At 45.3% G+C, this 14,268-nt stretch overlaps 1 protein-coding gene across 1 annotated transcript in view; it reads left to right on the forward strand.

Annotated features, from left to right (window-relative positions):
- The window catches only part of FACE2 (farnesylated protein-converting enzyme 2), a 75,183-nt gene extending 63,017 nt beyond the window's left edge, over positions 1-12,166 (forward strand). Inside the window, exon 8 of the mRNA XM_086788992.1 lies at positions 11,448-12,166. Coding sequence (XP_086645118.1) covers positions 11,448-11,578 — 131 coding nt within the window. The 3' untranslated portion in view covers positions 11,579-12,166. The remainder of the gene's footprint in view (positions 1-11,447) is intronic.
- Positions 12,167-14,268: the final 2,102 nt, after the last annotated feature.

Here is a 14,268-nt window from a genome sequence, read left to right on the forward strand (position 1 = left end):
ATGAAGAGCTCTCACCTGTGGTTGCCATAGCAATATGCAACCTTTGTCAATGCCTGACTCCCTGCAAAATGTGCAAACACTGCACCAAAAGCGCACAAAGTGCTCACAGTTGTTCTCCCAAAGTTTATCTCCCACTGCGGAAGCACAAATGCAACTCTACTCCCACTGTATGTGATGAAATCACCAAAATCTGATTGCTGCAGATTTAGGACAGCACCTTAAATGTGCTCTGTTGCCCTTCCAAAGTACTGTACAACAGTACCAAGTGCTCACCAATGATGTACCAAATCTGTACCGGCAAGTACAACAGCTGAAAATGAACCCTTTCCTCACTCAAATCAATGTACAGCCATGCCAAAACTTGAACAAAGTTGTACCAAATCTGTATCAGCAAGTACAGCAGCAATAAATGCTCTCCTGGCTGTCCAAATGAGTGAAAATCAGACTTTTACAGTCCCCACCACTGCATACAACAGTCCCGAACATAAATTGGGCAAAAGCCCCTTGACTGCAAGCTGATTTCTGAGGATTCAAGGCATAAAAGTCTTGCCTGCTGCTTTGCCAAGCTCAACAAGCATAAAATCTTGAAAAGCCCCTTGATTTAAGATCAATTTCTGATCATACATGGTACATAAACGCACATGAAGGCATCCAGAGTCTTCACAGTGCTTCCCCCTGGCCACATATACATCCAGTATATAAAAGCCCCTTGATTTACAGGCACATTGAGTGCTTGACAGGCATCAACACATTGCCCAAAGCATCAAATGCGAGTGCCTGCATGCAAATCAACCCAATCGGCACAAAAGCCCTTTGATTTGCACATCAATTTCCTGCAATTTTGGCCCGAATGTGAGATTGCTCACATCATACAGCATGTATGAATGCCCAATGGCACAATTACATCAAAAGCCCCAAATTTTGGTACCAATTTCCTGCAAATTGATCCTGAATGTGACCAATGTCACCCAATTTTGCCAATTTTGCTCAAAAATTGAGCAATTTGGCACCTGTACCTGCTCAATTGATGATTGGACATGAAAATTCCAAAATTGAAGCAAATACCTCAAGCAAATTTCTGTTGCAGGAAAGGGGAAGGCGTCGAATTTGCTCTGATGAGGTGCTGCTGCAGAAATCTGACTCGACTCAGGTCAGAGGCACGTGCGTGTGCGCAGCGCAGCTTCTCAGCAGCAGGTAGTTGTGACCGGCTGTTTTTACGTGTTAGCCTTGGGCTGGATGCAGGCGTGGATGAAACCGTAGGGGAAGAATGATCTGGGGACTGTTGGTGCGTAGCTCTCCTCGTTGTGTGCAACACAGTAGACGGCGGCCCTTTGTTACACCTTGGCCAGCGCTACGCGCGATGGGCTGAGCGCCGACCGCTAGTGATTCGGGTGACGAGTTTCGCTATCGAGGTCGGCGACGCACGGCGCCCGACTCCTTCAGCTGTGCGCGAAACTCCAGCACGGCGCCCGACTCCTACTGAAGGGAGCTTCACAACGCGCTCCACCTGACCTTTGCCACGTGCTCGCCCAGCCTGGCTTCGACGGTTCGCTTGTAGGCGGGCGCACAGGCGACCAGAATTCGCACAAAGCTGAACCCACTCAGCGCGAGTCGCTGGAGTCGCTCCTGCTTCTGCACTTCTGCTCAGCGTGACCTCTTTGTGTAGCGCTGCAATTGGCAGCCAAGAGGGAAGCCCGTGAGCACCTGTAGCGCCTATGAACAGCGCTGCCCTTAAGCTGGTTTGTAGCGCATGTGCTCCTTGCTGAGCACCAGAAAGCTCCTCTGCTCGTGCCAAGCTCAAGGCTCCATAGCCGAGCTTCTTCTTTGTGATGAAGACGACTCTGCACACCCGCACACACACGGACACAACCTGGCTCTGATACCAGTTGAATGGGAGATAGAATTAGGGTTAGGGTTTCATGTGAGAGACAAACACAGAGAGAGAAGAAGAGAGAGAGAGAGAGAGAGTTGTGGGGATAAGTCAACTCATAAGAATGAGTGTGTGACTCCCCTATCACACATGTATATTGCACTAGTACACATAGTGCACTTAGTACATTAAAAGTACTAAGTGTACTATGTACTATAACTTATGGGCTTGTACACACTACAAGGGTGGGCATAATGCCTTTACCCCAACACAAACTGCTACAAGGTATTACTGTTGCAACTCAGTGGAGTGAGTGTCAGGTCAGCCTAGTAATTAAGCTCAGGTGGCAGATCAGATGAAATTCTAGAGGGTAGCTCCACTTTTAGCAAGCCACCCAATCATCAATTACCAGGGCCTCTACCATGTGGAGTTACCTAGACTTACTGTCAAAGACAAAGCAGACGAGCCCTAGTAGTACTTATATTCAAGCCTCAAGGGCTAGAGAATGCCCATTTTGAGTTGCCTGCTTGCAGTGTGATCACTAGCCCAATTGTATGGGCCCTCTATGGGTGTGTGATCTTGACCACTGAGCAACCTTTTGTTTAATTTCAGTTCAAAGATGGGCACTGAGTGGTTGTTGGTGGTATAGGACACTTCTCGTGGTGAGTCCTTGCTCTATACACACAATTCTTCCATGACGTGCGTGTTGTGGACTTGATTACAGACATGTGGATGACGGCCTATGTGCAGCTAAAATGGGTGGGAATCGGGAATAGCATAGATGAAGAGAAGCTTATAGAGGGCAAGATATGTATGGCAAGCACGACGCATGCAAGTAAAGGAAGAGTTCTGAAAGCAATTCTACATCGAATTTGCGAAGTTGACAGGACATTCACGGCAAAGATCATGGCAGGAAGGCTAATTGTCATGATGGAATCACCAAGGATTGAGGAACATCCCAAAACCGAGAGCCTTGCCCCAAGTACAAGACAGAAGGTGTTACTAGTTGGGCATTCTCTACGCTTCTGGACCCATGGACGGGCTCCATAGTGTGGACATGACACCTCGTGGTACGGGACCAACAGCTATGTCAAGGGTCATGTGGATTGGCACCTCATCGTAGGGGACTGATGCCTACACCAGGGCCAGTAGGCTGGATATGAGAGAGAGGGTGGGGATTTTGGTCTGCGTCCATATTTTGATTACATTATGCCTCTTGGACTCGGCATGGAATGTCTACGCCTAGAATGGCTGCCTGTTGGACTCGGCATGGAATGTCTACGCCTAGAATGGCTGCTTGCACAAGCTAAATGAAAGGGAGATTGTCCAATACATTCTTATGCATCGCATACTTGCATGTCTGGAACTGTTTTCGCGTGAAATGTTTTAGTGCCTGCAAGATCTGTATGTATAGTTTACGGGTAGGGGACGCCCTCTTGTGAACCGTGCGCGTGAATTTGTATTCTAACCTCGCTTGTGGGCTGTAGATAGGTGGTAGGTGTGACTCTAAACTCTTTGTGTAAGCTCATTTGTGTTTTAGCTCATTGTGTTGCTTTGCAGGTCCACACTGTGTGAAAATGGTACCTTAACCAGCCCTAAAAGGGGTTTATTTATTTGATTATTTGTCTTGTGCTGCTGGCCGACAACCCATCTCTGGGCCGAACAGCAGCCCAAACCACATATATAAGCATCGCTTCATAAATTTGAAAAGCACAACACATCATATGATCAACCAGTCTGCTACCGGCGCTACCTCTGCAACAGCAGCAGCATCGTTTATATCTCTCTGCATCAATCACATCTGCGTTCTTCTCCTGCAGCACTCCTTGGGACAGCAGCCCTCTCTGCTCATCATCATTCGACATCGGGACAGCAGCCCTCTCTGCTCTTCACCACCCCTTAGTTACCGCAGCATCCTTGTCACTAGTGCCTGCACCAGCGCACCTTTCAGGTACTGCAGAACCCTCATCACCAGAGTCTGCACCCCTCAGGTACGGTAGCACCCTTGCCACCAGAGCCTGCTCCACTACGCCGTTCAGGTAAGGTACTGTAGCACCCTCGTCATCAAAGTCTGCACTCCTCAGGTACCGCAACACCCTTGTCACTAGAGCTTGCATCACTTCACCTTCTGCTACCCACTACAGACATCTACCACCTCGGAGTGCCTCCGCATCCACCAACGCGAGCCTTCATCACTGACCGAGCTTCAGCTCCGACCTTGTCTTTGCTTCTTCGCCAGTCTACAGTCACGTCACATCAGAGGGCCTTTTGTACAGGATTACATTTCACCATCATACATACACTCATTCATCCATTTCATGTTGCGTTGATTTGCTCTGATCTCTCGTACATTTGGTTATTTCGTCCTTTTGCCCTCACATGGTATCAAAGCTATCGTGAGCAAAGGGATTGAAGACCTCGAGAGCACACAGCATGGATCATCTACGTGCGATTTTGGAGGACCAACCTATCTCACCAGAAGTTGATTCTCCTTATTGTACCTTAACCAGCCCTAAAAGGGGTTTAATCATTTGATTATTTGTCTTGTGTTGCTGACCGACAACCCATCGTTGGGCCGACCAGCAGCCCAGACCACATATATATGCATCGCTTCATAAATCTGAAAAGCACAACACCTCATATGATCAACCTGTTTGTTGTCGGCGCTACCTCTGTAACAGCAGCAGCATCCTTTCACTCTTTGCATCAATCACATCTGCGTTTTTCTCCTACAGCCCATCCTTTCACTCTTTGCATCAATCACATCTGCGTTTTTCTCTTGCAGCAGCCCTCTCTGCTCATCATCATTCTCCATCAACTTGGGACAGCAGCCCTCTCTGCTCATCATTATTCGACATTGGGACAGCAACCTCTTTGCTTATCATCCATCGACTTGGGACATCAGCCCTCTCTGCTCATCATCACCTGACGACATCGGGACAGCAGCCCTCTTTGCTCTTCACCACCCCTCAGATACCGCAGCACCCTTGTCACCAGAGCCTGGATCACTTCACCTTCCGCTGCCCACTACAGACATCTACCACCTCGGAGTGCCTCCGCATCCACCGATGTGAGCCTTCGTCACCGACCATGCTTCAGCTCCGGCCGTGTCTTTGCTTCTTCGCTGGTCTACTACTCTCAACCACCTCGCATCGGAGGGCCTCTTGTACAGGGTTACATTTACCATCATACATACACTCATTCATCCATTCATGCTGTGTTGATTTGCTCTGATCTCTCGTACATTTGGTTCTTTCATCCTTTTGCCCTCACAACAGTTCATTAAAGTACGGCCGGACAACTTATAAGTGAGTTTGGGCATCCACAATTCATTAAAGACTGGGTGGACAAGTTATAATTGAGTTTGGGCACTTGTTGGATGGTAGCCGGCCAAACTCTCCGAAACCAGGCACTCTTAAGTAAAAGAGTGTGGAAAACTTATTGGGCACCCTCTCCACTTATGGAAGAGGTGTGGCTACTGTTGAGGTGGCCCAATGGCCATCCATTTTATGTATGGAAAGGCTTATCCTCTCTGTCCCTTCAAGGGAAATAGGCACCTAGTTCATGAGGAGGAAAAAGAAGAAATTTTTTAGCATAACCAGTCCACACACATACTTTTTGGCATGGTTTCTTGCTTCTCCAACTCTTGGAACAGCTGGCAAATGAGTGCTACACTGCTCTCCAGCCCTTGGGAGTCCTTTTCAGTTGCTTTCTCTTGGATATGTACCTGCTAAAAATGCTTTGGAGCTCCATTGGAGAGCTATTAAATGTGCCTTGGTTCATGTATTAAGGCTATTCTAGGAAAATGAAAATCTTTGGGTTATCAACAAATAAAGAAACATGTGCACAATGGAATGTTGCACTAAGTCAACTCAACGTGATGAGCATACAATGATCTTGGATCTTTGATCATTGTCCTTGGAAGTATAGCTGCCCTTTGTTTTGGCTTGCTTGAATTTGGGAGGATGAGCTTGTCACGTGCACCATCTGTCCTAGGGTGCTACGTGCACATTTTCCTTCATCTAGGATAGAGGATACATTTTCTGATGGGCCAAGAGTATGTTGTGAGTCATAGTCCAAGGGACAAGTCTATGTAACTCGCACCACCACACAAGGCAATCTCTCTCATGAGAAACAAACTTGCCCAAAGTGAAAAACAATTGAACTCTCTCTCAATTTCTCTCTAAAAAAACATTGATTTGAGTAAAATGAATATAATAAAATTACCAATATATCTTCTATAGCAAAGGGAATACAAAATTATTCTTTGAGATAAGAAAAGCTAGGAGAAATCCTCCCCTTTGTTGTCGCCATGATCAACCATACAACATGTGTAAAGAAGCATTTTCACCACCCGACATTATAACACAACACTTGTAATGGCTATAAAAGACAAATTTAGAAATTTTGGAGTTTATTCAAGTCCCATTTCTTATAGGATTGGTTGGAAACTCAGTATTTTTGTGTAGTTTGAGCTAACATCTATTTGTTGGTGCACTCTTTGTGCCATTAGATTATATCTTGACACAACTATTTGGCGTATTTGTTTGTAGTTGTATAGATACATACGTCAATGCAACAATATTGGAAGGACAAGGGAAACATGACACTAAACTTAATTGAGATTATACAACACCTTTCATACGTCCCACCAGCGTTGCAAGCCTTGACGACCAGCCAAATGCGCAGCCATGTCCCACCAGCATTGCAGCAAGCCCTGATAACCAGCTGCCAATTGCAGTATGTCCCATCGGCACCCACGTTTGACGATTAGACCAGCCACTTGTACTAGGTCCAACATCTTCCGCCAACGAACACAACCGAGCAGCAGCGCAGATGCACCCCCTGAGATTCTGATACCACTGTTGGCCCATGCCCAAGTGCACTAACATGCCCACAGCCGTGCAGTCCCCATCACCTTAATCCCTTCAGTCCACTTAAAATGTGGAGGGATGAAGGGAGCCTAGGGCTCTTTTTAGCCCTTTATAGGGATGCGCACAGAAGCCGGGCCAGGCATGTTGGATAATCCCAAGGAGAGATTGCCATGTGGCAACTAGAGGAGAGACGATGGTTTTTCTTTCCAACATAAGTTTAAATATTAATAGTGATTAATATGGGAATAAACAAGTGCTAGGTGGTTGAGTAAACTAGCACTGAATGTAGGCCTTAAATAAAACGGTTCCAATGAATGAACAACCGCTAGCATGGATAAGTCTCTTGTGTGGGAAGAGCCTCTTAAAAGGCATATGTGGTTGCATCATATCTAGCATATGCTTTAGAATATGTAATGGGATCTCTCTTCATAAAAGGGACCTATGTCTACAATGAATTTATGCTTTCCACTACTCTTGTACTCTCTCAATCCTTTTGCCTTGTGTTGATTATCTTGTTGATCTCTCTTCATAAAAAGGACCTATGTCTACAATGAATTTATGCTTTCCACTACTCTTGTACTCAATCCTTTTGCCTTGTGTTGATTATCTTGTTGATCATCATCTCTCTCTCCCTTCTTCCCACTAGCTGTGTGGTTGCACTCTAGGTATTTGACAACATTTGGTATCAAAGCTTGTGCTGCTGCAGCTAGACGAGCTCCACGCTCGCAGACAGCGCCACTGCTCTAGAGCTCCATGCTCGCAGACAGCGCCACTGCTCTAGAGCCCATAGCTGCCGTCCAGGGCCTGTAGCCATCACTCCATACCCTGCCCAGCTAGTCAGAGGGGTCAGCCCACACCCGCCAGCCATACGGCACGAGTGCAGTGTGCACCGCCTTTGCTCCACCTCCACCGAGTCCCACGCTCCGCCTTCGCTCAGTTCTGCACCGCCTTTGCTCCACCTCCACCGAGTCCCATGCTCCGCCTTCGCTCAGTTCTGCCTCCGCTCAGCTCTTGCTTGTGTTGGCTCTGAGACCGTCTTTGCCCACTGTCCGCCTTTGAGATTGCCGCTAGCCTTATACTCAGCTCCTCTAGCCCTATACTTAGCATAGCTCCAGCTCCAGCTCCGCCTTGCTGAGCCTTGTGCGTTTGAGGGAAAGAGGGAAGAAGAAGATCAACTCACATCAACGTGCTATTCACAGATTTTTTGGGGCTTTCTTTTTCATACACTTTTTTGTCAAATTCAAGCTTGTGCTGCATATTTGGGGATTTTTGTTCATTAGGGGAAGTTTGGTAAAGTGAAAGCATCCATAGGTGCTCTTGTACTTGTGCATATCTAGGTACTTCTGTTTTTGTGCTTCACTCTTGGAGTCTTGTGTTAACTCATTCAATTATACCCCTTGTTTTTGGTATATTTGGGGATTGCACCTACAATCTCGTCATATCGTGGCGCCTTGTGTGCTCACTCGTGTAACTCCCTTTTTCTCTTATTTTCCCAAGAGCTCACATCAAGAAGGGAGGGGGGCTCAAGTTCTCTCTCTAGCTTTGGGAAACTCCGTACTACTGTGAGGAAGTTTCAAGTCGCCAAGTGCTGCATCCACTGAACTTTCTGGTTTTGGTGCATTCATGACAATTGAAAATCGGCTTGAAGGTCCCAACTACTCATTATGGAGCTTCATGGTGAAGAGTCTGCTGATTGCCAAGGGGCTATGGGACATTGTCACGGGGCAAGAGCCTCGTCCTACAACACCAACCTCCTGGAAAACAGGGTCAAAATGGGTTATTTGTGTGTGTTTACAATGGATGGACAAGTTATTATCAAAGGCAGACTTTTTGATATATTGGGCCTCCTGTGAGAAAGCATTCACACCCATTATTATTTTGGGTGTCTGGGAGATTTAAACATGAGCATGGACACTATACTCACATTATGGATTGGACCTTGGCATGTAAAAGTCTGGGCAAAATAAAAGCATGGAAAAGAAAAGTTTAGCCAAATAAATCACAGAAAACAAAAACGTATCTATACATAGTATAAATTTAATATTAAAAAAATAAAAATAAAAATATATTTGACGGTAGTTTTGGCGTGGTGGGGTGCAGGCCTGAAGGAGGTATTGGATAGCATCACTGTCGGCTTCTTCTCCTGCTACATACCCGTACTCTATATGATTCCGTACAGGACGTACTACTGGACTGTACCTACTGCCTAGGCTGAGGTGTACCTATGGCTGTACTTGTTGGCGAGTGTACTGCTGTACCTGCAACGTATCTGCTGTATATATTTATGCAGCAGCCGTTCACTTGTGACCCTTACTGTACTTGATGTATGCACTTGCTGTACCATGTGTATTTTCTGAACCGGTTGATGCTCCTGTTATACCATCAGTAACTGCTGCATCTTTTGTACGAGATGAATCCTATTTGATCCGGCTGCATTTGGATGTTCGGTGGAATTGTGGAGATTGTACAGGATTGTACCTGTGGGTGCCGTTGTAGCTCTTGTGCAGGGCTCTTTGGCTTGGGACCAAGCCTTCTTACTCGCGCTATGCACTAGGTGTAGTTTACTGGAGACCGGGTGGCCTTACTTGTGTTATACATTAGGTGGAGTTTATTGGAGATCTTCTTGGCTGCCTTTCTCTTGGAGCCTTGATGGGATCTCATGGGAGATTTCTAGATCGAAGACATGCTTTTATGTTTCATGGCTTCAAATATGTCCTTCGATATGTGGACATCTTTTGGGACTTTGTACTTGGTATTCTAGATAACCTGCTGATTCCATGTGTGGGAACAAGAGAGGCCCCTAAAGCTTGTAACAGATAAATTCTCCTTTGTAATATGACCAAAATTCCAAAAGGGGGAGGGGGATGGGGCATTCCGGTCCCATTGCGGTGTCCAGTATTTAAGCTGTGCCTGTGGTTTTAAGTGGATAAAGTGAGTGCCTTTATTTAAGTGTTTAATCGCATTAAAAGTCGTGTGTGGACCCCCAGATTAGCTACACCAGGTCAGGGTGGGCAAAGGTGTCTTGCCATGTGCTAACGCCACATCGTCATGTGGTCACTAGCAATGGGTAAGTTGGGGCCATGGCACAGCCCATGGGCACCCTAGTTTGCATGCCTAAAAAGGGGCCATAGATGTGGCTGGTCTAGGGTTGTCTGGGCATTCTTCAAAAGGGCGCCTATCTGAAAGGACCAAAAAAGTGCATGAATATGTGTGCCCCAGGCACAACTTTTCATGACCATAAAAAGGGACTAAACACTAACGTGCCTATATATAGGGCAGATCTGGGACAAGAAAGTCACCTTGTCATAGCCAACACTTGATGAGACACCATCTCTCGAGCAAGGGAGAAACACACCATATCAAGGAAGGGTGACTAGGTCAGCCATTATCTGAAACACATTAAGGAGCTTAACACTCATCCTCAGGGCATCCAGAAGGCCTTAAATGCAGCCTGCAGCAAGGTGGCTGTAGTGCACATCAAGGCGACCAGAACTGCAGATAAACACACCTATTCAGGAGCGGCCAGAGCAGCAAGTCAGGGCAGCATTCAGGGGCAGCAAACGCAGCCCAAGGGGTGGCTATATTCAGCCCAAAACAGGGCGAGTACAATCTCAGTCAAGTTCTGCAGCAGAGAAAGTCAAATCTTGTACTCATTCTAATGCAAGTAATAAAGCGAATTTACACCTATAAGGTGGGGGCCCTTGAGAGGGTGGATTGGGACCCAATCCGGTGTTCATGTGTACTACTCTCAACCCTAAACTTAGCAATTCAGTGTTCAGCAAGTGTTAAGCATCATTATCTTATCATTAAAACGCTTCTGCAAGCAAGTGCATGTTACAGAGCCTATTTGAAGTCTTGCTCTAGTGGCAGTGATGCTTTGTAGTATGCAGTGGCAAGATCTGGTTGTTGTGTTATACCAATTATGAAAATGCATCGCTCACCAGAATGTTGGTGTTGGAATATTGGGGTGGGAATTATCTTCTAGGTCCAGTAGAATTGTTGAGTCAGAGATGTGTGCCTGGTTTTGCGAGTGAAGACTTCTAACCTGGTGATGGACATTGATTTGGACTCATGGAGATTGATGCTGGAGTGTACCATATACCTCTTAAATGGTCGTTGTGAGGGCAGTAGATGATTGGCTGTTGGTTGGAGAAGTGCCATAGGGTCATTTAAGTTAATTGGCTCTGGAGGTCTCTACAATGAGGTCCGTTTGCATGACTCGCATTAGTTGGTGTGGTCACATGTTCATTTGATTGTGGTTTTAGATTTTCACGTGCATCTTGGGACAGTGTGTGTGTGTGTGTGTGTGTGTGTTGGGGGCGGGGGGGGGGGGGGGGGGGGCGCGGGGGGTTGGTTCTCCAGGTTTCTAGTTAGTGAAATTATTATAAATAGTTGGGTTGAAGCTTGTAAACCCGTCTTGGTGTTGGGATTGCTTTCCTACACAAATGTTCTACTGAAGTTTGTGTTGTCTAGTAATGTATAAAATTATTATTGAGGATCTAGAGGATGATCATTTGCATGGTGAAGTGTAGGCGAAAGGGTTAAGGGCTGTTCATCAAATTGGGTCTTTAAAGAAGAGTAATATATGAAATTCTTGTTTGTTTTTTTGGCACAACCATTGGAAGAGACGATTGAGAAAATTAGAATACAAGTTTGTAGATTCAGGCTCTTAATGATCTGACAGCTTCTCTCAACGTTTGCAGGGTTAATTCTCATCTTTCTTGTAAGCGTTGTTGGCTTTTTCTTTATGCTTGTCCCGGCTTCACATCCCTTGTTGTATAATGATTCTTCTGCAATATGCTACTGCTGGCTTGGCTATTGCAAGTGGAGGTAGCAAATTCTAATATTAGGGAAGGGGATGAGTTTTGCATCAGCTAAATAAAGTACACGAAAGAGAGCTTTGCTGTCCTACGTCATCTTGGGTTACAGTGGCAGCAAGGCCTACGTTAGCCGCATATGGCTGCCATGCAGATGTTGGTTTCATTGGAGGCAGCAATTTGTGCAACTGGATGATTAATGTTGAAAATTCAACCACTTCCTGTTGTGGCAGGCCATACGGCTGCTCTACTGGAAGTATATGCAGAAATTGGATCAAAACGAAAGGAATATGGCTAAGCTGTGTCTCAAAACATTTCGGAAGCACCTCCCTCTATTTATGTTGGGAAACTGATAATTTAGAGGTCCAGTTTTGCAGATCAATTTGTAGTACTCAAGCTGAACTGTTGCAGATGTGAGACACCATGTGTTCTGTAACTTCTTCAACCTTCCACTGGAGAAATTTTCAGGAGTGTCACACAAGTGCTCGAGGTGGACTCTGTTGGTCTGGTTATGCAGGATAATGTTTTCTGCTGGAACAAAAGGCTGTAAAAAGTTCAAGAATTTACTCGTCAATTACCTGCTATAGAGAGTATCTTTTGCAGTAGCAAGTTTTTCAAATGAGTGGAAAACGGCACACATGGCCTTGGCCTGGAGGCTAGAACCCTAGCCTCCATTGTGGAGTTCATAGTAGCCCATGGGCTCTTCCCTTGCATATGGTCATATTGCATAAAGTGGTGTGATGGCTGCTGTAACAACACTAAAAATGCTATATCTACTACTTAGGCCACTTTAGCTGTACCTGTGAATCACCTGCTGCTAAATTGTGTGGACACCATATGTTCGTTCTGTGGTGAGAGGCTTGCTGGTCCTTATGTTGCGTCGTGTCCAAGTGAAAACTAGGCCTCATTTAGTAAAAGAGGGGTAAGCGGATGTCAAGCTTGAAGTTTAATAGGACAGAGATGTTGATGGGGAGAGTCGAGGCTTTGATGTTTAACATGGACCATAGCATGGGAGGGATTGCTGGTGCTGATGCAGCATGAAGATGCTCTCTTACACAAAACAGTAGCATGTGAATCTTGCTTTTTTCTTGACAGCTTTTCTGTTGCTTGGGACCATCTACATATTACTGTGCGTTCTTAGTCACGTAAGTAGTTACACAATGCTTTCCAGGTGTCACTTGGGGATTTCATGCTTCTTGCAACAGTAGAGCGCATGCTGTTTTGTAAGGCACTATAATTCACTACATGCCAAAGTTGTGCAATCTGCATGTAGCATTATGCATCCTGCATGCGGTAAAGGGCATCTTCGCAATGTGTGAATCTTTGCATACCTATATGATTTAACATGGCATTTGAGAGATTAGCTTTTCCAAATGCTTAATTCACATGATTAGAATATATTGCCATACAAGGCATTGGAGAGGGCACTATTGTTTTTCAAATATTTAAATTGTGTAGGAATGGTTGTTTTCCTTGTAATTTGTGATGAATGAAGAATGCTTACATGAGACTCTTATCATGTGGAGCTTGTTATATGATATCGGCTACATGAGATATGTAACAAGAATAAACAATGAATAAAAAACAGACATGAGCGATCTACCTATTGAGAGAGCTACATTGGCACCCATCAGGAGATTGAGTGTTGCTTTGATTGAGTTGTATTGCTATTGTGGAATTCTATGAATGTCGGGCTGTTTTACATCATTTCATTGGAATGTAAGGCCCCCCAACTCAAAATATCCTACTTACAAGGGTAGAGATTCTTGTTCAGCGAATTTTGAAGCTTGGCCTAGATGTCCAACTTAACGCTCCACGAGGCTCAATTGATTAGGGATATAGTTGTCTAGTTATTCGTAAATCATCCTAATCTAACTAGTTTCCCTTTTTAGAAGCTAAGGTACAAATTTTTAAGTTAAATGTACGGTTCCTTTGCCTTTATTTATTTTATCATGTTTTCTAGGGTTAATGGATTATAGACCTTAGTTAGTGAATAATGAAGAACAACTTTGGTCATTAAAGAAAGTGTTGCGAAGTACACTCATTGAGAAACAATAATGTAAATCTTTTTTTTTGGGAAATAAATATTCAATTAATTATATGAAAAACCAACCAATAGGCATGTAGTACATGCTTAAAACCTCCAAAAGAGGAAAAAAATTCGGGAGGGTAGTCCCCTCCATGGTTGGCCGCTCTTGGAGGGAACTACCTCATTTGGGGGACACTACCTTATATGGGGGTGGGAACGGTGGCTTGCAATGCCTCGTGAGATAACTGGCATTGTCAGAGAGGAAGGGGCCTTGTTGCTAGGTGCGTAGGCCTCTTGATGTCTTTGCATGTGGTTCAAATTTCCTTAGATTCGCCCACAAGTTGTGGAGGGTATGAATGAACTCCGTTGGGGGTGTAAGGGAGCCCTCAATGGCCTTGCTAGATGTGCCATGCTGCAATGCTTCAAATGATCTTTCATCGTTGGCAAGTGCCGAGGGACTTGGCCACCACTATTGTAGAGTTGAGGGTGGAGATAGACTCTATCATGCAATGAGTGATCCTAAGGGCCTAAGCATCATCTCTCTCTCTCTCTTGATAGTGTGGTTGGACTCTTTGGATTGAAGGGGTTTGGGTCTATCCACTCCCACTCGCCTAGGTCCCACTGAAGGGCCAACCCTCTTAGAGCCAAAGTCTCTAGGACCTATCTTGAGCTACTTGT

This window comes from Cibotium barometz, chromosome 53, assembly GCF_041138505.1.
Source record: "Cibotium barometz isolate CiBa-2024 chromosome 53, ASM4113850v1, whole genome shotgun sequence".
NCBI classification, from domain to species: Eukaryota; Viridiplantae; Streptophyta; class Polypodiopsida; order Cyatheales; family Cibotiaceae; genus Cibotium; species Cibotium barometz.